Source organism: Zonotrichia leucophrys, chromosome 3 (assembly GCF_028769735.1).
Source record: "Zonotrichia leucophrys gambelii isolate GWCS_2022_RI chromosome 3, RI_Zleu_2.0, whole genome shotgun sequence".
NCBI lineage: Eukaryota > Metazoa > Chordata > Aves > Passeriformes > Passerellidae > Zonotrichia > Zonotrichia leucophrys.
Window position 1 is genome coordinate 38,128,814 of NC_088172.1, and position 24,814 is coordinate 38,153,627.

General features: G+C 40.8%; 1 protein-coding gene across 2 annotated transcripts; it reads left to right on the forward strand.

The window, feature by feature from the left end:
- Nucleotides 1–98: 98 nt before the first annotated feature.
- CEP57L1 (centrosomal protein 57 like 1) lies at nucleotides 99–23,842 on the forward strand. Of its 2 annotated transcripts, XM_064707859.1 has the most exons (11): nucleotides 99–156; nucleotides 12,980–13,124; nucleotides 14,913–15,092; nucleotides 15,679–15,788; nucleotides 16,212–16,328; nucleotides 16,600–16,677; nucleotides 18,384–18,482; nucleotides 19,199–19,276; nucleotides 19,379–19,608; nucleotides 21,157–21,301; nucleotides 23,405–23,842. In XM_064707859.1, the coding sequence occupies exons 2-11, from the start codon at nucleotides 12,983–12,985 to the stop codon at nucleotides 23,618–23,620; spliced, it is 1,395 nt and encodes a 464-aa protein (XP_064563929.1). In that variant the 5' UTR covers nucleotides 99–156; nucleotides 12,980–12,982; the 3' UTR covers nucleotides 23,621–23,842. The 2 variants fall into 2 exon arrangements, with proteins under 2 accessions (XP_064563929.1, XP_064563930.1); XM_064707860.1 differs by lacking the exon at nucleotides 21,157–21,301 and having other exon boundaries at nucleotides 23,405–23,552.
- The last annotated feature ends 972 nt before the right edge of the window (nucleotides 23,843–24,814 follow it).

The following is a 24,814-nucleotide window of genomic DNA, read 5'->3' on the forward strand; positions in this document are numbered from 1 at the left end:
AATCGCGGCGGGGAGGGGCAGTTCCGGGAGGGGCTGATGGGATATGTAGTCCGGCCAAAGGGCGGTCCTGTGGCCTTAGCGCGGGAGGACTACGTGTCCCGGCAGGCAGCGCGGTGCGCGGCCCGGATCCTGCCGGGGAAGGGGGAGCGCCCGCAGGTATGCGCGCCCGGTACTCCCGCACCGTATTCCCGCACGGCATTCTCGTCAGCCTCTTGGATGGGGGTCTGGGGGGATTTTCCCATCCGTCTCAGCGGGTTATGGAGCGCCCATGGCGGGCGGCACCCGGGGGTGAAGCAGTCCTGGGATGCATCCTAAGTAAGGGCGTCAGCGGGAGCGGAAGATCTGTCGGTGCTAAGGAAACACAGTCCCGTCATCACTTGGGATAAAGGAGGGATGGGGGCAGGGCGGGGAAATCCCCAGAATATTCACATTGAGCAGCAGTTCCGCGGTGTTTTTATCCAAATTAATCCCAGGGGATTGTTTAAAATCCCAGTTGTGTAGGGGCTGATGAAGCCGGAGAAGAGAAGGCTCGGGGGGAATGTTACCCGCGTGTAAATCCGGACATTTCAATGTGCCCAGAGGGAAGGTGCGCTGAGGATGGAGCCAGGGTGGTCTCGGTGGTGCCCAGTGACGGTATCAGAGGCAAGGGACTCAAACTGAAACACAGGAGCTTCCCTCTGAACATCGGGAAGCGCATTTTTTACTTTGCCCAGGGAAGTCGTTGGATTGCTGTCCTTGGGGACATTCAAAAGCTGCCTGGACACGGGGCAGCCCGGGCAGCTGTCTCTAGGTGGCCGTGCTTGAGAGGGGGGGTTGGACCAGATGCTCTCCAGAGGTCCCTGCCAAGCTCAGCCGTTCTGTGATTAAGTGTCATCTGCCACTGAAGAGGCTGGTATTGCTGTTTCCCTTGCTTTTCCTGCAGGAAAAAAAAAAAAAAAAGGGTGCTGTTTATGATAAATTTTAATTTTCAGCCAAGTCAGTTCCTTGATCCAGTTCACCTCTTGGCAGAGAAGAGGAGAAGAAAACAAGGGCAGAACTGTTTGCAGCTGTCACATTGAAGCAATCATGAAACTAAAATTTTGAGTGCACAGAAAGGCAAAAGAATACTTGGGAGTAAATTAGAAACAGGACATTGAGCATACATAGGGTCTTGCATAATTATTTTTTGTTTCTCACATACACATTTCCCACTCTAAAATTCAGATCGTTCTGCATTTACCTTTAGTCAAAACTGAAGGTAAATGCAGAATGAGCTACTCTTATGCCACAAAAAGACAGAGAAACCACTTCTGAGTCCAGGAACAGAGCCTGGGCTGGCTCAACACCATCCATCGTCAGCACTCTTCTCTGTAAAGAATCTGATTTCTTCATCTGCCATCCCTTTGTTTTCTGGAACAGTTTCTTTAAAACTTGCATTTACCTGTGCCTTTGAGGGAAGGCCAGTCTGTTTTTTTCCCATAAAATCCCTTCTGCATGGAGGCTGCCTTGCCATTGTTCAGGAGGGTGGACAGGCCTGGGCTGCTTCACGCAGCTGCTTCCTCCAGGCCCTTGGCACCCTGGTGAACAATGTGTCTGCTGAAATCAGCACTACCTGTCATAAATGTGAGTCTTGACTTCTCTGAGCACTCCAGGCCTCCACCCACCATAACTGATGGGTTCAAAGAAAATACTTCTCCCAGTGCCTTTTATGTTGTTGGAGGGCTTTTTTGTTTGTTTCTTCTGTTTTTTACATTAGCTACCACTTCATCTTCCAATCCCATTCTGTTGTCACTTGTTATGGTGTCCCATTTTCCTGTGATTGGGCATGCCACATCTGTTTGCTTTATTTCTATCTAGATTTTGATCTCCAGGAGTTGGCTAGATCTTATTTTTCCCATCATGGGTTGTTGGGTGTCTCTGACAATGACAATATACATCCAAGATCAGAAGAGTGAACCAGAATCAGAGCTGGAGCTTTGGTGTTTTAGACCTTGGTACAGCTATATTCACACACTGAATGCCAAGATTGATTGAAAGTCACAGCACTGCCTTTTATCTTTTAGAAGCTGTTTTTTCCACTGGCTCCAAATGAACTCTGGCTACAGGAAACAGATTGTGAAACTGGCTCCAAGGCCTAAACTTCAGATTTCAGCCCTTTGTTTTATAGATTTTAATGTAGTACTTAGGGAATAGCCATGAGGATGGCTTTATTTTTTTTCCAAACCAAATCTCTGCAGTTTTCTGATACCAGGTCAGGCTTCTTTATGCACTGTAAGACATTGTGGAAATCAAGGTCAAAGGCTACCAGTGGAATTAATCAGAGCCCAAAGTTAGGGGAAAGTGTTTGTTTGATTTGCGTGTTCACGGACTGCAGTTAATATGCTTGTTTTTGATCCCAACAGAATGGATAAGAGAGAGGCAGAATTATGAAGGAAACAATCTGGCAACTCATCCAGAATTACAGCAGTTGAGTTTTCAAAATGATAAGCTGAAGAAAAACAAATTTGTGGCTGTTTTAAACCTCAGTATTTCCTTCCTTCATGATTTATCAACTTCCTTTTTTTTTTTAACCAGATAAGGACTTCTATAGCCATATGCAGATGACATCCAACAGCAAAATTATTTTTGAAAATACAATATCTAGTAATTGTATTCATGTTCTTTCTAAGATATAAGATGTAAAATATATTATCTTTACTTTTAAAAGTTCATTCCAGTTTCTGTGTGTCACAAAAGAACACTTTACTCAAGAATGCATTTAGTCAAATACTGGAAAACTAATAATAACACAGTCTAGAAGGAACTGCTTTTTAAATTAAATTCCTTCAACTGTTTTTCTTTACACCTGGTTTTCTTAAGTCTTACTTCATTCCAATTGCTAAATACCTAGGATGGGATGACTCTTCAAAAAGTTCACCCTCCCTTTTTAGATCTGTGTTTTGGCATGTTGCCACAATAAATGGCACTCCAGATTAAAATGCATTTTTCTTCACAGCTACCTTCTGAGGAAACAAAGTTCTGTGACTCCTCTTTTGCAAAGAGACACCAAAAAGCCAGAGGCTACTCCTCTACTGCCTTTGAACCCAGGCTCAAGTTTGGTGTCAAGTCCAAACCATTCTGTTTGGGAGGAGATGTGACCTTTTTTTGCTTCTGAGCATGTGTTTGTACATCTAATGTGTTCTGCCCTAGTATGTGTTGCAGGTGTACATTTGCACCAAACCCTGCCACCCTGCCTCCTTAGAGGTCACAAATACAGCAGGGATGGGTAAATTAGACACCAGCTTCTTCTTAAGAGACCAAATCTTCCATGCAGAAAGTCTGTAGAATAGTTTATGGAGAGTGGGTTACTTTGGGAAGAGTTGGACTATCAACTAGATCTATGCCAGAACTATTTAAACTCTACAGCCACCTAAAGTCCTGCTGGATGTTGCCAAGTCTCTGACCATACTCTACTTAACTGTATAAATGTCACCTGAAACACTGAGGACCAGGAAAACAATATGGGTAAACTAAAAGTGCTGTTCTGAAAAACTCCTCTGAGCAGCCACCTGAACTCTTCTTAATCTGTTTCTGGACAGAAGTGTTTGGAATTGCCCCAAACTGGGCACTTTGAAAGCTGTCTCCTCTTTGTTCCCATTTGTGGTCTGGGAAGTAGGTGGAGCAGCTCTAAGAGAGGTCCTGGTGAGTGGAACCTCTCCTAGCCCAACAAGTCAGGGTCTTCTGTGGTAGGCACAGTTGGCTTCAGAGCCTGGCAGAGTTTGGTAGAGCACTCACCTCCAGTACTGTAATCCAGGGATTGAAGAATTGCCTTTTAGCTCAAAGGCATTTACATCAACACTCCTAACTACCAGGAGAGAGTCCCAGCTACTCAGGAGGATTGCAAAATCAAATGGAAGCATTCATCACCTCACCTGGTGAATTTGTGCCCTACTGGAAAGGATGGCAGATAAGTGGCACTAGTGTGAAGTAGTAGGAAGGAGATGCAGGGATCCGTATGCACTTATTCCTGGTTTCTGACAACTTTTCCCAGGCCAGTGCTGTTTTTTTATCCAGGAACTATTTACTGCAGAAATGCATAAATTAACCCCAGCACCCTGTTTTGATGATTGAACTAGATGAGAGACCTCCAGGTTTTACTCTTTGGCCTCAGCTGCCTTGTCCTTGTTCAAGCCTCACATACTTTTTGGAGCAGGGTCATAACTTCAAACGAAAAGGTAGTGACTCCCTGTTTCCTTCCTGCTCTTCCTCCTCCCAGTCTAGCATGGTGGTCAGGGATGAGGCATGAATGCTCCCCAGGAACTCCCACTTCCTGGCCAATGCTCTCACCACTGGGCAACAGCACAGAGAAGGTGGACACTGTTTCCTCCAGCTGCACTTTAAAAGAAAAGGAACATTGCTCATTGGGAATTTTATATCTGCTGACAGCCCAAAAGGCCCTTTAAGCGCCTTTGGCAGGTTGTTAACACCGACCTTGGTGTTTTCCAGCAGTAACACAAAGAAAAATGCTGTGACCAGCAGCCACATGAACTGAAGTCACAGACCAGAAAAGCTACAGGCACTCTTTATTCATTGTTTTAAAGAACAGGTTTTGGCACTCACTGCCAGAAGAGGACTCCACATTCTGAGTCCAAAGAAGATAAAGGTGCCAAGCACTAGGGTGGGACTTCACCCACGTCTGTGTTCATAGAGTTTCCTCACCCTGAAACAAAGCTCTTGTTAGCTCCTCACTGAGTGTGCTGCTTGTTTTGGATCTATACCTGCATTTCTTTTTCATGCAGGGAATGTAAGCCTGTCATTACCACACTCAGCCCCGAGGCTGAAAGGCTCATGTATCCTGAAACATCAGTCCCTTATTAGTCCCAACCCTCTGATTTATTAAGGTCACACAGAATGACAAGAATTGAAGTCAAGAACCTAGAGATCCACTAAATTTCCTTGCATTCAGAAACTGCATATAATTAATAGGGAAGAAATGCCTACTAAAAACTTTATAATCAATTGAAGTTAGTTTTCTGCCTGAGACATTGCACAGGATTTGTAGCATCTTACTCAGATTTGGTTTTTCTGTATCTCCTAAGCCATGCAAGTTTAAATATACAGATTATATGAAACAAGTAATGCCTTTGACAGTTTTAAGTTTCCCCAGGCAACTCAGGGCAGAAATAGTGATAAAACCATTCCTACATTTTTGAATACTCATTATACTATATGATATGCAAACTATTTGGCATTATTACCTAGAATATTGTGCCTGTTCAGGATGTGCAATCTGAATGTTAGAATTGCTATGATTATTCTGGGTCATGTAAACAGGTGATATTTTAAAAAAAACATTCTTCAACAAAATAGGTCTCCAAAATAAAATTGAAGAGTTACTCAAGGAGTTGCTTTCATTTTTTTCTGCATATTAAAAGGCAACTATTTCAGACAAAATATGTTTTTGGGAATAATTTCTTGCCTGGAGTGAAACTTATCTTTTCCTTTTCCTTGCTAACTTTTTTTTTTCCTCATTCTCTTTCTTAGGCTGCCTGATGTACAAATGCAGAATGGAGTTTTTGTTCTTTGCCAGGTGCCTAGCTATTGGCAGCACAGGGATATATGAAAAAATGTAGGCGGGATAGTTGGTAAAAAGAGACAAATCCTACGAATAATTGCCTTCTTTGTGTTTCTCTGCTCATCCATGTCAAGCTTTTGTGGTTATGTCTAAAATCTACCTCCTACTCCATCTTCAGGCTAGGTTAGAGGATAGTGGATGAAGAGGCTGACACTTTCCCTGAGAAAGTATTGGTAAAAACAGAAATTTACTTTAAAAATAAATTGCAAGGCAGCAGTGGGACACAATCTGTATGTTTCATCTGCCTAGAGGGCAAGTTGCAACGTTCAAAACCATCTTTCAATGGTACCATTAAATATTTGAGACATAAAAGGTGAAAATTATCATGCAGTAAAAGTGTTTACTGTGAATGAGTCAACACCTGCACTAATCATCCCCTACCTTCTTACATTTCTTCACCATGATTGTCATTTCAACCCACCCTTATATTTGCCCTGCCCTACCCTAATGTGCCTTTTCCTTTTTGCATTTGCCTTTCTAATATCTAATTATTCTGCCTGTGCACAGATACAGTCTTTTATACTGGAGTCAGTTACCCTTGAAAACCTTCTCTTTACATAGCAGCAAACCTTCCTTTTTTTTTTTTTTTCCAAGGGTATATAGCCAAATCCAGTAATTTCTTCCTGCCTTCCAATCTATCAGGACACACCAAACTAAAGAAACTACATATGGAAGACTGTGATGGAATCAGCAGGAAATAACAGAGGACAGAAAAAGTAGCCTTTTGCATTCTTCATGTAGAGTATGAGGAGAACACCTTCAATTTCCACATCAGTCAGTATACTAAGGGCAAGCAGCATCTCTGAATTTTAAGAATAAAATTAATAAACTTGATTGTTAATCTTAGGGGGGGGAATGGGTATTTTTACTTTGAAAAAAATCCTAGCTTTTTGTGCTGGAAGAGGTAGTAAGATAAAAGGAATATCAAATGGCAAAGGGCAAGGAACAAAGCTGTAGGATCATGTAAATACAATAAAGAGAGAGGAGATGAGGGACAAACCCAAATGTAACAGAAGGTAAATGAAAGAAGAGGAACAGAACTGTGGGTGAAGTGAGGAAGTGCATTAGTGATCATTTATAGTATTTGGATTTTGTTTGATGCTTATTACAAAAAGGTTATGTTTAATTACTTTGGACTGATTAAAGATATATAAATGTAATTATTTTGATAGCACTGTATTACAGGGTAAATGTTTTCATGCTAAGATAGCAATTATTTCTAGGTAGGAATTTACAGTCTTGCTCCTCTAAAGTTCAGTTATCATCTGCACATGAAGGTTAAAGCAATTTACACCAACTTGATTTCCCCACCAAGGGTTGATTGTGAGTGTATCATGTGCTTTTGGATGAAGGCCCAGTTGGATGTGGAACTTGGTCTGCTGTGCTCATTGAAGAAAACAGCAAAACTCTAATAAGATTTTGACCCAAGTTTGCATGCTTGATACACTGCCAGGTTAGAATCTATTCCCAAAAAAATTGCTAAAAAATCACAGTTTTTTTCTCCACTAGGTTGTTTCTTTGCCTTGCTCACAAAGTACTCATGTAACTCATTCCACTTTCTTTCTTTCTTCCTCTTTTTTTTTTTTTTGGTTGGTTTTTTTGTTCTCTCTTTTCTCTGTAGCAAACAGGAACTAGAGAAATATCAGTGTGAATGCTTAGAAGTGAAATGCTGACACAATGAAAAGTCTTAGGAGTTTTGGGCATTTGTTGAGTTGTTTGTGGTTTGGGTTTTTTTTTTTTAATTAAAATACCAGGTTTTATCCTGCTTGACAGTACATATTGTATCATGAGAAAACAGAGAATGCCATTTCTTTTCCTTTTCTTCCAAGAATGAAAAACAATGATTGTATGAAAGTCCTGCATAACATTTGCTATTCAGGAACGGATGGGCTTTGCTACAGTAATATCAAAGAAGAGACTGGAAATTTAACCTTTATGTATCCAGTTCTGAGACTGCCAGTGTGTATCCTGCAGTTTGTACAACAAACTGCCTCCCTTGGATTTGGCTGTGTCAGTTTTTCAAAACACTCCCAGGTTCCTTTATTTCTCTAATAAATTTTTGCCATTTGCTCTGAACTTACTTGAAGTGGAACTTGACAAAAGTTTAAAAAAATGTTGAAATGCTTTATTGATTCGGTGAGGTTTCACTTCTTATTAGTTTTGCAGCTGCCACCATTTCATGTCTCACTCATTTATATTGGAAGAGACATGGGAGTATTAGCTGCTTAGATATGTCCTGAGCATTGCCATGTGTTTCAGGCTGATTAAAGTGGTTGTGTCAGGATGCTAGAGACTGGGTGTTCCCAAAACAGCAATGCAGTTTGCCCACAACATTATTTATTTCTTTTTTTTCCCTCTGTGGAAGGGCTGTTCTTTGTCTGCTGGGAATAAGGCTGAGTGCTGCAGCATAGCTAGTACAGCTGACCAAGCTTTTCTCCCAGTTCTCAAAGGAAAGTGAAAGGGAAAAAAATACACCAGTTTGGATTGTGTCACAAAAATGGCTTCTCACATAATCATTAGCCAGCAAGACTTGGCTCAAGTAGACAAGGCAGCAGCCAGAATTTTGGGAGCTTCTTGGTATTGCCTGTGTTGGGGCAGTTCTTTAGAATTTCTCTTATGTCAGATAAACACTGAATCAGTCCTTGGTTCATCTAAGACTTTGTTTTCACTTATCAAAAAAACCACTATAAATTGTGCATGCCTGTTAAGTCAGGGCAGAAGATAAACTTGTATTTCTTTCTGAAAAATGCTTTCATCTGCTTTTTCTTTTTCCTATTTGAAGGTGTTCTGACAGCATTTCTTTCTTTCGTTCTAAAAGGTTGCCCTCACAGCAATTTGAATGAACCAGTGTCCCTGTGAGATAGCAAACATCAGAGAATTTAGTGGAAGTATCCCTTACATTATCACATTACTCAGTGTGTCTTTTGGGAGACTGTTAAGCCAGCATTATTCCCTGAGTCTGTTGTTGTTTACATGTGGAAAAGGCTTTTCCATATGCTGCTTTACAACATGAGACATAATTGTGTGTGGCAAAGTGTTTCTGGACTTTTCACTTGAGGAGACATTTTTTTGAAACTTTGTAATGCAGTGTGTTGCATTGGAAGGGAAACAAACAGAGGAGGGGAGGAGGATGATGAAGAAGTCATAAGTGGTCTTTCTGTAACACTTGGGATTTCAGTTGTGTTCAGTAATTCTTCACTGTCAGTATACTTGCTTGGGCCAGACAGCAGTAACTAAAATGTCAATTGATTTTTACAGCAACCCAGTCCAGTACTCTGGCATTTACTGCAGGCCATATTCAGCAAAAGTAAATAGAAATGGTATAAAGGTAAATGGTATTAGTACTTGGATTACTCTGATGAAATGGGAAGTTCTCTGTTTGTCTTAAGGTACCAAACTCCAGTTTGCTTGCTCTTTTCTGAGGCTCAGGGATGGACCTGCTGGTGGGATTGCTCCCCAGCCTACTTTGTGCAAGCTCACTCTCAGCCTGACGTGGTGCTGAGCCAAGAGGCAGAAGTGGTCCCACTGGAGGAACCAGCCCTTCTCATGCTCACAACCTCAGGCCTGAGCACTCCAGCTGCAGCAAGGCAAGAGGTGGGCAGAGTATTTGCATTAATGCCATGCTGTCACAGAGCTAATGTGCTGTGCCTGGCATCATGCACCGTCCACAGGGTTGCAACTGTGTGGCACAGAGCTCCGTGAGCCTCCTAGCTTGGACCTGGAGAAAAACATAGCTGGCTTGCCCAGACTGATATTTAATCACAGAATATTCCAAGTTGGAAGGGACCCATGGTAAACTCATGGGGCAAAACAGTTACCCCATGCTTGATGCAGCCAGTATTGGAACCAGTTACTTTGTATTTCTGGGTAAAGTAACACTGGGTGTCTGAGCATCCACAACACAGGCTGTGCCATCTCCCGTTAAAAAGCCAAAAGGGCCAGTGCTGACTCCAGATATGACCTGCACAACACAAGTGCTTTGCCCTGCTCACCACAGCAGTGTAGGCTGCTGGGGTGGGAGTGAGGCATTTCTTCCTTCTTCCCCTCCCCTCTGCATGTAACTGGGGTATTTTGTCAGCCTCTGTTTAATATGCATACTTCTCTCTTGGCTCTTGCCCAAACTCAAAGGAGTGCACTGCTTTCCTCAACCAAGGGCTTGTCTAAACAACGATATTCTGGCTGCTTTAACGAGTGTTGTTCAAGTGCTAAATCCCCCTAAGCCTTGTGGAGTTACATTAGTACAAACATTGCTGTTTGGGAAGCAATATCTGCTTTAAAGCACCTCTCTAGGGCTGTGTACAGGTGTCCATGGCAGCAGCACCATGGAATAAGAGAGTGGTTTAAGCTTGCTGCATAAGACTTTTTAAAAAGAAAACCTGGTTGTGATGTTTTTATAGAGGCTTAAATACTTGGGGGGAAAAAGTTGTGGTAGGACAGTTGACGTTCAAGCATACGTCAAACTACTTAATTATTTCCTGATATGTTTCTTGTTGCAGTGGGCTGGAAGTGGCTGGAAGGATGTTTAGTGATGCCTTGCTGGTGTAGAGTGACCTGGTCCTTTTCCTGGCATGCATCTCCTTGCCTGAGGTCTGCAGTGTTGTAGACGTTCCTCCTGTGCAGTTTGGTTGCTATAAACTCTATTTACCTGCTGAGATATTAGCACTTGCCCACACCAGAGCACCTCTACCACAGTAATTATGCTGACACAGCCTCAGAGCACTATAGCAACCATGCCCTCAGCTGCTGCACACAGCCTCAGTATCTGAGGAAGCTGTGGTAAAGCAAGGCGTCCCTAACTGTGTCTGCAGCAGAGTTTCTGCAAACACAGGTGTCTCAGTCCTGTGGTGTTTTCTTTCACACCCTTTGCTGAGCCTGTGCTCTTAGGAGCAGCCTGGGGAGCCCCCCCCCCCCCCCCTCCAGCTGGAGGGTGTTTGTTTTCACATTAAACTTGTGGGGTTTTTGTGCTGAAGCCCACACCGGATTAGCTGAATCACCACCACCAGGCAGGTGAGCTGGCCTCTTCTCTTTCACTTCCCTTTGGTTTCACTTGCAGAACTAAAGGGGTTTTATTTCCCTTTCTGCTAAAAAGGTTTCCCCATGCCCCCTCACCTTTGTATTACTGAGCTTGTCCACAAACTCTCAAATATTCTGCTTCTTTATTCCCTTTTTTCATTATTTGCTTCAGATCACTGCCCTCCTTACAAGTGTCCACAGACCCATCTCCTTGGAAACAGCAGAACTTGTTTATGAGAAAGTATTAAGGAAAGTCATTGATGTGTAGCTGTGCAGGCATGCAGGGGAGCCATGTTCCACTGGAGGATGTTGGAAAAGTGAGTCTCCACTTATGCTGACTGCCACAAGGTTGGATGGTGGAAGCAAAAACCACCTTCTTCCTCTGCTGTTTCCAAAGTTGCCTTTTATTCACAGCGGTGGTAGGAAATTCCTTGCCTGTCCATATGCTTATTCTTCTGGACTTTTTTTTTTTGCTGGTCTTCTTCATCACCAATGTGAAGGGGTTGAATAGCAGCAGGAAAATTTTTAAGTCTTGCTGATCTCTTATTTTCTGAAACTCCGTGCTGATGCACTGTGCCTTGCCAGGGCCATCTCCTCTCTTGTCTTGACCCTGACCACTTCTGTGGCCACAGGACTTTCTCATCCACGTTTTGAGGTTTCTGCTGCTCCCTGCTTTGTGCCTTTCACTGCCATTGCCCCTTGTGCTGTTGGACATGGCTGGTAGACCTGGCCAGATATCTCAGGATGGTCTTTCCCAGTCCTTCAGGACAGAGGTAGGGAGGCCTGTAAACAGCTTTTGTGGTCATAAATGTGGTGGGGTCACCAGATGGGGCCTCTTCCAAGTGATGGTGGGATACCTGGCTGGCTGCTGCTGCCTACCCAGTGCCAAGAGCTTGTGGCCTGGCCTTGAGTAGGATGGCAGCAGGGCCCCATGGAGAAGTCTTTGGGAAAGATCTGTGGCACAAGGGTAGCCTAGAGAGACTCCCTGTTTGGGATCAGGGGAGCTGCTCTGAATGGTGTGACCTCAGGGGTGTTAGCACACGAAAGTGGTGATGGTCAGGTCAAGCAAGCCCTGGTGAAGAGGTGCTCATGTGGACATCTCTGTAATGACAGTTTGGAGGAAGAAAGAAAGATTTCTGCTTGCCTTCAGTTTAGTGCATACCTTGAAGAGGCAGTGTGGCTGGAAGATTATTTTTAATCTCAGCTGTAAGAGCTGTAAATGCTCCTAGAAACTTTTTTTGTAATTGAAAAATTTTCCCTTGTTTGCCACCCAGTATGAATGGCTTCTGGGGTGTGCTTCATCAGCAGGCCTTAGTCTTGGTCTCTTTTTTCCTCTTTCTACCTCCTTTGGGTGATTTTCTTGGGACTAACATCTGTAAGTAGCCTTACCCGAGCAGGAAGACTGTTCCAGTTGCATGCCTTGTATTTTATACAGAAGTGATCTAACAATCATAATTGTTATATCACTGAACTTGAAATAAGCTGTTTTTCTATTAGCTGAAGCTGTATAGACTCTTTGCTTCTTACACTGTGTCAAGTGAAATGCTTGGTGCTACTTTGATAGGTCACTGTAGGATGGTTTCAAACTTGCTTTAACTTCCTAGAGGTTGTATTAGCCTAAGGCATTTTCTGCACATTTCACTGTCCCACATCTTGAGTATCAAGAAAAATTTCTGTTTGACAGGGTGTGAACTGTCTCCAAATGTGCTTCTCATAAAACTAAGAATGTGAAAGGGTGTAACAGAAAGGGAGTGAAGAAACAGGACTTAATACATGCGCCTGATAATGGAGATAACACTGGGGATATTGCATATTAAATATCCTCCTGTTATCTCAACACTAAATGTGGAGAACTGTGTCTTTATTATGGAATAAAGGTACATTATTTATCATATGTAATTTGGTTTGGCATCCAAAAAGATGGGAAGAGGAGCATGAAGGAGGCTGCAAATGGAAATAGGCCGTAAAACCTGGAATGTTTGCTCTGCAGGGAGCACTTAGAGTCTAAACAGTGAAGTGTGTAAAACAGTTAGTAGAAAATGCTCTTGATACTTGGGTTTTTAAAGGACAAAAATCAGCATGAGTTATTAGAAAGCACTTAGAAAAATGTTGGAAAATTTTGGTCCGTCAAAGGAAGCTGTTTTTTAGTGTTATGAAAAACGTTGTTTTGGAATTGCATTAAAAGACAGGATTCTTCTGGTGGGGTGTGGGTATAATTATTGTTGATGTTGTTGTTGTTATTACTACTATTATTATTATTTTGGTGTACATGATCTGGTTTGATATAAACAGAGCCAGGAACAGCCCAGTGACATACTTCTGAAAAAGAGTCTTTTAAAGAAATAATGTCATTAAATGTCTCTCTTTCTACAGGCTATGGATTCTGAATCAAAGAATAGTTTCATAGGAAGCTTTCTTCAGCCACCAGATTGGAGGCTTCCTGCAGCCTTTGTTTATATGGAATCAAAGAAGTTGGCAGCTGCTGCTGCTGACAGGCCTTCTCTCCCAAATAACCAAGGTATAGCCAAAATATGTCCTTAAAACAGTCTTTTTAATTGTTCCATGTGAAATCTCTTGAGCAAACTCCCCATCCTATTTGACTGAGTTCAATGACTTGCTGCAGTTATCAGTCTGACATTAAGACAGGATGTATATGTGTCCTGAGGGAGTAGTCTCCCTGAAGTCATATGTCTAGAATGGAAACCTCTGCAAATCTTCTAACATCCTTGTAAACTTTGGCTTTGAAATTTGTTTAACTTAAAATTGTCAGACTTCCTCTGAAAGCAAAGGAGAATGCTTCAGACTCAGTAGATGGAGTTCATGACTTCAAATACAGTAAAAAAAAAGATCATTGGTATGGTACAGTGACCTGAAATTGGCTTTGTGTGGTGCTATTTGACTCCTTACAGCTTAAAATCACTTCTTAGGGGGCTTTTTAGTTGGTTTTTTTTATTTTTTTGGTTTGGGGTTTTTTGGGTTTTGGGGGGTTTTTTGCATGGTATATTTCCTTGGGAGAACTTTTGAACAATTCAGACTCTCAGAAAAGTTAGCAGCATGAAAGTTAGTCCCTATGAAATATGGTTGTCATGTGCCTTAATGGGTGACTGCTCTCTGGAGCTCACAAGGGAAATGCTCAGTGGCTTAACCTATCTGGAGAGCCTGGGGAATATTAAGGATACCCACACTTGGACTTACTATCATGGACAACTTTGCTGCCTTGCACAGACATAACCCATGAGTGTGCATGTGATCATTGTTCTTCACCTGAAAAGTCTGTGATTCCTGTAGTAATCTTATTTCACACAGAGTTTGGGCTTTTGTGGATTACAGTGATCAGTTTAGTGCTATGTAGCTAAGTGGTTAAGGAAAAGTTTGGCATGACAATAGAAAGATGGAAAGGGTGGTCCCACTTCATCCTTCTGTTTTCTGTTTTTTCTTTTTGGTTTGAGTTTTTGTTTGATGTTTGCTTGGTTTTTGCTGTTTTGTGGTTTGGTTTGGTGTTTGTTTGTTTGTTTTTAATAGATCAGTGATAATATGGTGAAGGTTGTTACGGAGGTAGCAATGTTTGAGGGTATTCTTTTGATGAGAGAGTTTGGAATAGAGAAACTGTCAATTATAAAATGTCAGAAAATCAGCTTGACTTGTTGCAGGACATGTCTTAAACACAGGTGTGTTTGCTTTATGGAGAGCTAGCAGACTTTTTCTTGTAGCTGAAATTGCAGCTTTTATTTTTGGTATAATTTGACACATACTGATTTGAGGCTGAAAGCAAAAGCTTCCAGACTTGTTTCCATGGTTTGAAGAATCATCAAATACAAGATACTAGATGTTGAAACATTACCTTTTGAAACAATAAAGTATTTAACAATATATCCTTTGCTAAATTGTCCTTTGTATCTAATTTCTCCCCCTGTTCTGAGCATGTTTTCTCTTTTTAATCTGTCCAGACCAGTTGCCTTACACCAAAACTTATGACCTCACTTGGATACCTGTGTTCTCTGCTTCTATTTAAAAAGAAGGCCCAGGGTTTATTATATTCTATTTGCCATTATTTCTTTGTGCTTGCTGCCATTTGGAGTGAAAAGTTTTGCTTATAGGGCCAGAGCTTCATACCTCAGTTATGCAGGAAACACATCCATTTTCTCCCATATGTGTTCTGCATATGTTAATGTATCGTTAATTTTGGGAGTGATGCTAATAAGAAAATTTAGGTAGTATATTGTAAGGTGAAGTGTTTTCTAATAATGATAATCTTAATCAAAATAGGAACTGTTACTTAGGGTGTAGCTGTTGTGTTGTTTACTAGCTGTAGTGGCAGCCCTGAGAGCTCTGCAAGAAAAGATCCACCGCCTAGAGCTGGAGAAGTCACAGGCTGAAGATAAACTGTGCAGCCTCTCCAGAGCAGCTGCTCAGTACAAGAAGGTCTTAGAGCACAAATCCTACCAGAAGGATGAAGCATATCAAGAGCTGATGCAACAGAGGAAAGGTATTTCTTTGGAGTGATAAGGTGTAGCCACAGCAACTCTAAAACTGTATAATCCAGGGAATGTTTTGTTTTGAAAAACTGCTTATTAGTGCAGCCCCCTTTCGTTTTTTGCTTCAGAACTGAGGAGGGACAGGAGCTTGATAATTGTGGATAAAGCTGAGATATTTTTGACATATATCAACCGAGTATTGCATAAGCCATGAAGCAATTTTAAATACTTAGCATGTTTCAGGTGGTATGTTTAACTCCTACAATAAGCAAGCAGCTGCTTACATAACACTGCTAACTTGAGAAAAGATAGGAGAAGAGAAGATTCTCCTCTCTCAGATTCTGGTTAGGTATCTGCTGATACAAATCAAAGTAACTGCAGTGCTCATGCCTTTGGAATTCAAATTAGAGACTAGCTTTGAAAAAACATTTTGATTCTCATGTCTTATATATAAAATACATTTTAACCTCATTACTTGTTCAGACTAACAAAACTGTTCTTGCCTGATTTGAAGACAGAGAATTCCTCAATGATATGGCAGTCTGGCTAAATGTGTAGCTCCCTTTGCTCTACTGAATGTCTTGTTTCTCTCTGTAGATTCAGATGCAGTACAATCCCGCTGCTCCCTGCTGGAGAAACAGCTGGATTACATGAGAAAGATGGTTTCCAGTGCAGAACTGGAAAAGAAGATGATTTTAGAACAACAGGTGAAGGCCTTTAGCATAGTAACAAAGTAGTGACATAGTTCAAAAGTATAGAAATGTGTAAGACGTGAAGTTTTTTGTGGTCATTGTTTTTCCTCAGCTCTGCTCAGGCTGCTAGCAAACAGGAGCAATTTAGTGTATGGCTGATGACAACCATTCACTGGAGTGTATGAAAAGCTCCCTGGGTGGAACTAATAATGAGCAAAGCCATGCTAATACTTGCACACTTGGTAGACAAAAAAGCTGCTGGAAGCTTAAGTCATCTTTGTCTGCCTGGTGTTTTTCATCACTTTGCAATTTAAAAAATATGGAATTTAAAGTAATTAAGCACCTTTATTCTAGTGTGGGGTGGTTTGGTGGTTTTTTTTTTGCTGTCTGAAACAATTTCAATCAGTTGCCAGCTCCATTCTTGCTTATTTTTTCCAGGCTCAGCTTCAGAAAGAGGAAGATCAGAACCAGTTGGAACTGCATGCAAAACTTGAAAAGCTTGAAATGCTAGAAAAAGAGTATCTTAAACTTACTGCTACTCAGAGAATTACTGAAGTAAGCATGCATGGAATGACAGTCTGAAAGTCATTTGGTATCTTTTTATGGCATACTATTAACAGTACTAAGTTTTGCAAAAGTTGTCTCTGTTAAAGCATACCTGACTGGATGCCACCTCGGTTTCGTGTGCATGAGTCTTTTTTCAGTCTGGGCTTTAAAAATTCCTAAAGTCTGGTTTTATCCCCACATTTCAGTTGTGAGCTCCTCCAGACTTCTGATTCAACATTCAGATTGAAGTGGGACTAATCATTCTTGCCTTCAAATTCAGGACAAGATCAAACACTTAGAAGAAAAGCTGTGTAAAGAAGAGCATCAGCATAAGCTAATACAAGATAAAACTGCTCAGGTAGACTGAAAGATTTTATTTTATCTTCCTTTTTAGTACTGAAGAAAGCTATTCCCTCTGGTCAAAATGCCCTTCTCATTATATTACATTTTAACTCCTTGTGTTTAGTACCCAGACAGAACTCCTGAAATACTACCTAGATCAGTTATAAGCTGTATATTAGAAAGTTTGCCAGGTGTGTGGTATATCTCAATGAAGAAAGATTCTACTTGGCTTTGTATTAGTGATACAGTTCATCAGCCTCAACACTGCTCTAAGTGATCCAGGTAGAAAATTAATTTCTAGAAAATCTGTAACTGAATCAGGTTAACTTAATTTTCAGTAACTTGAAAGTGATCATATATGAAACCATACATACCAAGTGAGGCTGGTTATTATGTTTGTTTTCCTCCCTTTCTTAAGATCTGTAGAAATCTAATACATAGAGCTGTACTTGGAAAAACCTTAAATCAGTGATATGTTGTTCATCAAATGAGATCTTTTGTAATTCATTATTCTGTGAAGCCATAATCAGTTTGTTGGGCCAGCATCCATCTGAGAGAGGAGTATTTGCCAAAGAGAGCAAAATGATGAAACCTTTTGTTAAAGGGGCAAGGTGGTCATTTTCCAAACCTCACTTTGTGCATTAGTACCAGCCAGCTTGAAAAAGAGACCAGTTGTGGGGGAATTCCCTTAGGGTGAGGTGGGGGCTGCAGTGCTGAAGAGCAATATTGGAATAATGTAAGCAAGATGGATGCCTTAATTTAATTCATCACTGCTGTCAGCTCTTATACCTCATCCAAGGATGATGGGTTTTCATCAACACAGGAAGCTTTAAATAACATGCAAATTTGTAGCCCAGATGTCTGACCACCTCCAGAATCCAACAGAATGACACAGTTGAAAACTTGTAGGTTTTTTGGTTTCTTGCTTAGACTGCATGCAGAGATTTTATTTTCTGAGAAAGATGGTAAGAATGACTCTCCCAGAGCAGATAGTCTAAACATTTGGTCAAGAAACTACTTAGATGCCATAAACTGAGTCCTAAAGTCGTGTCAGTACCATCTTAATACACTGCAGGATGGGTTTAGGTCTGTTGGATGTGTGCTGGGAAGCACAGGGTTCACTTCCTCACTTTCTCTTGATGACAGAAAAGCTAGAATATTCTCACTTTGATGGTGGACCTCCAGCATTGTTTAGCTGCAGCTGTAACACATGCCAAAATAAAGTCCTTGTCCTCTGTTTAATTGGGGATGATTATCATCCTGTTTATCATGGGCCTTGATAGCAACTTTGAACCACCGAGCAGTATGAGGATTGTCCAGCAGGTTTGACCTCAATGTAACACAGACAGGCTTAGTTCTCTCTGTCCCCAGATTGTAGGAGCCAAATGTTCATATAATTTGGATTTTATGATCACATCCTCAGCATGTGGCAGGATTGGCTTATCTCAGTTGCTGGTTGTCACAGTGGAAAAATACAGCTGCTACTGCAGCTGAATATGAAAATGAGGAATCCTAAGATAGAGCTGCAAGATCTGCCTGCTACCCTGCCTTCCTTGTAATCTGTTCAGCTTTAAGTGTAGCTTATGCCTTCCAAGCAGGACAGTTAATAGTGCCCTTAATTGGTTCTTATCCATGCATGAACGAGACCTTGCTATTTCATACTTCTAATATTACATTAAATGGCTGCCCTTTTTATTTTTTTTTTTTTGCTTATTGCCACAGCTTCAAACAGGATTTGATATAAACAGAATTTTGATGTCTTCAATAACATCTCAACATGAACCTGAAAAGGAAAATGGGAAGAACAAAAAACCTAGGAAGGTAACGTGGAAATTTTTATTAACATACTGTTGCTGATAGCATCTGACTTGCACAGAGACTGGAATTTGTGAAAAATGGTCATGTAAGAGGCACTTGATTCATCTGCTGCACTTTACTCCACTTCCAAAGTGACAAAGAGTGCTAAATAACTCTTTTTTCCCTCTTTTTTTTTTCTTTCATTAATTAAAATGGTACTGGGGTGATATGAGATCACTTGAAAATCTTCCCTTATCAGCTTGACAATTACCTCTGTTAAAGTCTTGCTGCCATCCCCCATATCCTCTCTTAGCTTCCTTTCAGCTTATCTGGCAAAATTACTTTCCAAAGGAGTTTTAGCTCAGCATCATAAAGTGGTGTGTTTTGGGGAGATTACTGAAATCAAGAGAATTTATTTTGCAACACGTTACAGATCAGTCAAAATTTTGCAACTGTGGTTTTGAAAACATAAGTCAACAAGGTTCAGTTACTTTCATGTTAGCCTAATTGTTAAACAATCTCCTACATGCATATGGCATAAAATTTATTTGTGTCAGCTATTGGAAAGTCTTATTTGTTACACATACAGGAGGAAATTTTTTTTTTAAACCAGAAGAAAACTGAGGTGATGCATTTCACTGTGTATTTACTTGAATTTTACTTCCTAAAAAAAAAAAGTTTAAGATTGTACTCTTGAGACAGCAGATTGGAATTTTTTGGCTTATATTTTCTTATGGCAGAGAAATCCTACAATGAAGAAAATGCAGCTTTCACCATTACATGTAAAGGCTGGCGAACTACCTTTTGTGGCTGGGAAGGTAGGTGAAAACCACTGCTGTCACTAAAGTGGCATCTTTGGTTTGAGTAAGGCTGTGTGGTTGTTAATTACTTCTGTAAGCCACTGATCATTCTTCTTTAAGTCTGCCAGCTCCAGCCATTCTGTCAGTGCAAATGTACAAAGCGTGCTGCACATTCTGAAGCATCGCAATCCGTGTATCTCATCACGAGGACAAGGAGGAGCCACAGCTGGGATTTCAGGGCACAGTGCACTTTCAAAATCTGTATCCTCTTGTTCCACATCACCTACTGCCACCAGGAGCTTTTCAGACCTTCTGTTGGCCTTTCAAGACGAGCTGGGCCAAATGAGCTCGTGAGTACCCATGGCTGGTGTTGTGAGTAAACGTGACTTCAGCAGCAGCCCTGAGAAGTGACAGGGTGCTGTAATTGAGCCTAGCCTGTTTTAGCTATAGGACTGCTTGTTGACAGAATGACCTGAGCAGGCTTGACTAGTAGGATTTTTCTCATTCAAAAAATTCTTTCTGTCCTGGTGTTTCACTGGTCTTGTTTTTCTGCTTTCACATGCTGTATTTTAAAAAGCAGCAAATGAAAAGTCTTCCAGACCTGTGCTTCTTAGACATTTTAAACATATTCTGAGATATCCAGAGTGAACCAAAACTTTTCTCCTGGAGAAGGCTGAAAAGGTGCTGATAGTGGGTGGTGCAATGGGTTAGTAGAGCTCTGGCATGAACAGTCCTGTCACAACATCTCTCCTGTTCCTTTGTACTCACTGCGTGTTCTTTCCTTCCCCGTGTACCTGCCGGGTCCTTGTGCTGAGTCAGTCTGGTGCTTGTACCCTTTGCTTGTTGATAGCAGGAGAACTTGCTGGTCCTGTAGGGGAGTTGTGAAAGAGGAATGGTCTCCTGCCAGAAAATGGGGAGGGTGTGGAAGAAGCTAACACTTCAGATGGGAGTGTATGTATCTTTCTAGCCATGCAAGTAAATGTGGATTACAGCCTGTTGTGTTCTTAGGCATCTTCCCATTAATGCAGGCTTGTGGGACTGTGGGCCAAAGCTCTAGCTGGTCATAGCAGACATGTCAACATGATGAGCTGAGGTTTGAACAGGGGAGGAGGATGTGCTGATTAAACCAGTTAGGATGTTGACACTGATTTGAAATCCTTGATGTGGTAAAATTTAAACTGGCAAGCAATCTAATGTTCAAAAAGCAATGTCTAGCTTACTCATGGCAGTTAAGGACAGGCTTTTTTTTTTAATAGCAACAACCAGTTGTTTCAATTAAACTGTCAAGGAGAAGCAGTTACTCAGAAGTCAGAATAGAAGCTCTGACCTTTGTAAAGGGATTATTTATCTAAGAGGGGTGTCTCTGGCTTCAACCTGTTCAGGTATCTGGATATTGAGATCTATACAATGTCTTTTACTTAATCTGGTTATTTTAATTAAGCAGCCCACTTTGCTGTAAATCTTTCTGAGTATAATATTTTAATTTGAATAATTTGTCAGGAAAATTGTAACTTGAGTGTACTATTTTAAAAAATACTTTCATGTATTACACTAAGCCTTCAAAGTCTGCACTAAATTGGCAGGAAGTGAAAATGTTGTACTGCATAGCTGCTGTTCATTTTCAAAAATCTCATTTTGCACACTATTACATATGTAGTTGCTATGCCTGTGGGAAGAAGGAGAAGTAAGATGGACATAGCTGAAAATTTGGAATGAGAAAATCAGACTCACAGGAAACCTTTTTCCGTTTCTCATGGTAATATATTCCAGATTAATGTGAATTGTGTGAGAGTGGAAATAATGCTAGATTTCTGTACTCTGCACAAAATGGCTAGGAACTCCTGCAGGAAGAAATCCTAGAGACTGTATCATTAGATTGCCATTCTTGTCTCTAATAGTGAGCATCAGGAACTTCTGAAGCAGATACAGGAGACTCAAGACTCCCAAGCTCGTGAAGACCTGGAACAGGAACTGGATTGCCTTGTAAAACAAATGGAGATGAAAGGAAAACAAATATCCAAGCTGAAAAAGCATCAGGCTACTGTAAGAATGAAATGTAAACTCTCTAGCTACTAGCATTTTTGTTGAAAGGCTGCCACAACTCTGCCTCCTGTTGTCATCAGCTAGAATGTCACTGGAATGTTTTAAGCCAAGATGTTCCAGTAGGTGTGATTATAATTAGACTGCTGGCTCATATTTTTGAACCTCCAATTTCTTCATTGGATCAAGAAAAAGTGCTTACAACTGGCAGTTAGGAATGTATGCTGGTGGGAAAGCTTCCTGCCCTGTGGCAGTTCTGCAGTACAGAGCTGGGTTGCACTGTCTGTCACTTCTGCTCACTGTGTTAAGACAAACTGTTGAAATTTCATTTCTTTATATCCTGTCCCTCAGGGGAATGAGAAAATAGAAGCTGTAATTCCTGTACAGACTGGATTAAATGTCTTTTATATTACTGGATCATTGAAGCTTTTTTGTTAACTAGTCTGTTGACCAGAGGTTCTCTAAAATCATAGCTGGGCAAGTCTTTCAGTTTTGTTTAAACTGCCCTCTTTCTGTTAGTTTTTAGTTTAGAGCCATAGATAGCAACTCTTGATACATGCCCATATAAAATCCCTCTTCTGTAGCTGAACAGCCTCTTTTGTAGCAATTTGGTTTGGGCATATGATTAAACATTCAATCCATAGTTCTGTCTGCTTGTTTGTGTTTTTTATCTTATGTTTCAAGAGAAATACTCGCCTGAGAACTTTGCTTTTACAGGAAATAAAACTCAGCATGAGCCCTTATGAAAAGAGGAGAATATAGTTGATTTAAATCTGATCAGTTTTATTTATATTCATTTTTGAGGGATTTTACTCACTTAAACTTTTAATTGTCCATGTAATTGCAAGCATAGAGGTGCTTTATGTCATAGCAGATGTGTCACATTTGCATGTTGGCACTATGGACAATGGGCATTGACTGCTGAGTCCTCACTGCCTCTCTTGGCAATGTCAGCTGGTTTTTTTGATAAAACTCTTATATTCTTGAAGATCCAACAACTATGGTGTTACTCCTTGCCTCAAAATCTTGCTGTCTTCATCCTCAGGAACCTAAGACACTGGGCAACAACTGCACCTTGGTTTCTTTCTTTTCCATATCTTTATGGCCACAGTTAGCCTTTGTTTTGGGATGATGAAGAGTAGCACATACAATGTGGTGCAACCTTGTTGTCATCTTTGCCTCTTACCTGTGGGCAGATCTTCTGGCAAGTCCTCTCTGCTCTGGTACAGCCTGGTCAGAGCACATTCCTTAGGGTCCTGCTGTAAATAGTAGTGTCTGTATGATTACTGTCCTGGTTATCAATACAGGCCATTCCTCTAATTCCTTGGCCCTATTTTTTTTCCCTAGTGCTTCTGAACACAGACATTTCCATTTGTATTTCGTACAGATCAATCTTAATATTTCTAATGCATATTTCTTTTTCTAGAACCTGCCATACTAAAAGTGTCACGCTAATCTCTGTGTTTCACAGTTAATAATATGTTCTAGAATGCAATTAAAGTTAATTATTTTTAGAAATGGACTTAAAGCCTAAATTGGCATTTGGAATGCTTCCAGCCTAATTTTATCTTTGGGAAGTGACCTTTTCATGCCAAGTGCAAGTCAAGACTCATTATTTGACATTTTAAAAACATTCTTTAGCAATTAACCCTATTTATTCTGTTTTCCACTTTTGATAAGGAGGCTTCAAAATAAGCTGCTTGGATCAAGTAACTGATAATTAACAGTATACATTTTAGAGGTTTATTGGTTGTTTGGTTTTTTTATTAGGGTAGTACCATCTGAAATGAAACTGTTGTAAATATAGATTATTAAGAGAAGATATTCCAGCTGTCTCAAGCAAGTATTTTATGTTAGGGAGTGATGGGATTCAACAACCAATTGGGTGTGGATGAGGTCAGTTTTCTCTGGTGGCTTCTTTATGGGCAAGGTCAGCTTTCTGTTACAGTGAGACAACTGTGCAGGGTTACTAAGTTTAAACTTTTCTCCTTTTTTTCTAATGTGTCTTAGTCACCTGTAGTTTGGAGATCAGTAGAAGTCCAGTCACCTTAACAGCTGCAGGTCTTTGGAGTATGCAACATGCTAATTAGTATTTTTTTCCCCTAGGTGCAGAAATTAAAGAGAAAAACTCAGAACTTGAAGCAAGGGGCAACTCATGTCAAACTAAAGTGTGGTGAACAAAAGGAAGCAAAGGAGATTGCAGTCACTGTGAAGGAATGTATGTCTAAACCTTGTCCTGGGCAGAAGAGCAGAAGTTCTCTTCAGCTGCTAAAAGCTGTGAGGAAACTTCAGCTATCTCTGAAAAAAGATGATGTCATCTGAGAAGAATAGTTCTGAAGTTTGTTATATTAGAAGTTTTTGAAGTTGTCTGACATCTAGTAAATTTTTAGTTGTACAAAATACCTCTTAAAAATAAACTGGATACAGTAGACTTGTACATGCTAGACTGCCTACTCTCTAGTAGGTCAGTTTGTTCACCTTAGCATTAACTTTCATGTAGTGTAGCTGTAACTCAACTACACTTCCTTGTGATAAAGTGTTTTAATGGGCTAATGAAATGTTATTGTTTGGTAATTTGTCAAATAAAATTTTATACTTTTTTTACACTTAAAATAGTATGTGATCTTTGGATTCCTATTTCCTTGCTGCCAAGGAGATATTTAGAGCTTGCTTTTCCAGAATGACTTGTGCTAGAGCTTCTGCATGCTTGAAACTGCTTAGACAAAATTCAAAGCATGGTATTTTTGCATGGTGCAGATCGATTTTCTGAGATAGTTTTATGCATTTCTGGATACTGGAATTACTGATACTGGTAGGGATAGGGTACATAAATCTCTCTGCGCCTTGACCTGGTATTTTTGTTGACTACAGAATCCTGGGGAGAGGGTATTGTTTTGCAGCTGGAGAAGCAGGGCTCTAGTTCCCCTCTTGGGCAGAAGCTGTGGTGAAGGGCTGCAACTTTGGATCTGTCAACCAAGTACTGGATGGGGCAGTCTTTAAACGATGGCAGCATTGAATAGTCAGTCTTCAAAATGTGTGTGCTGGCAGAGGCTGTCCAGTCCCAGAAAAAAAATTTGTGTTTGCCCTCTGTGAGGTGAGTGGCTGGAGGGAAAAGGAAACAGTTGAACCTGGTCCTGCTGGTGACTGGGCATTTTTCATCTCTGCCTGCTTCAGAGAGGGACCAGGAGCTGAAAAAGCTGTCTTGCTCACACCCAGGAGCTGAGATTTGAGAGGGGGAAAAAAAGAAGTAGATAATACATGAGCTTGTGTTGGCTGACTGGTTACATCACTTGTATTTCAACTCAAAAGATAATTCTTTTCTGTTTTTTCTTTCTGAAGCTTTTATTTCTGTAATGTGTGTGTTTTCACACATCAAAGCAAAGTAAGTGCATTCCAGCATTGGCTGAGAGATCCAAACCAGGTACAAAGAAAGTGTATCCCAAACCAGTTTTCTTGCTTAAAAAAAGGCATAAAATTGGTTTTCAGATTGTATCTTGGGAGGGAGAGGTAGGGTAG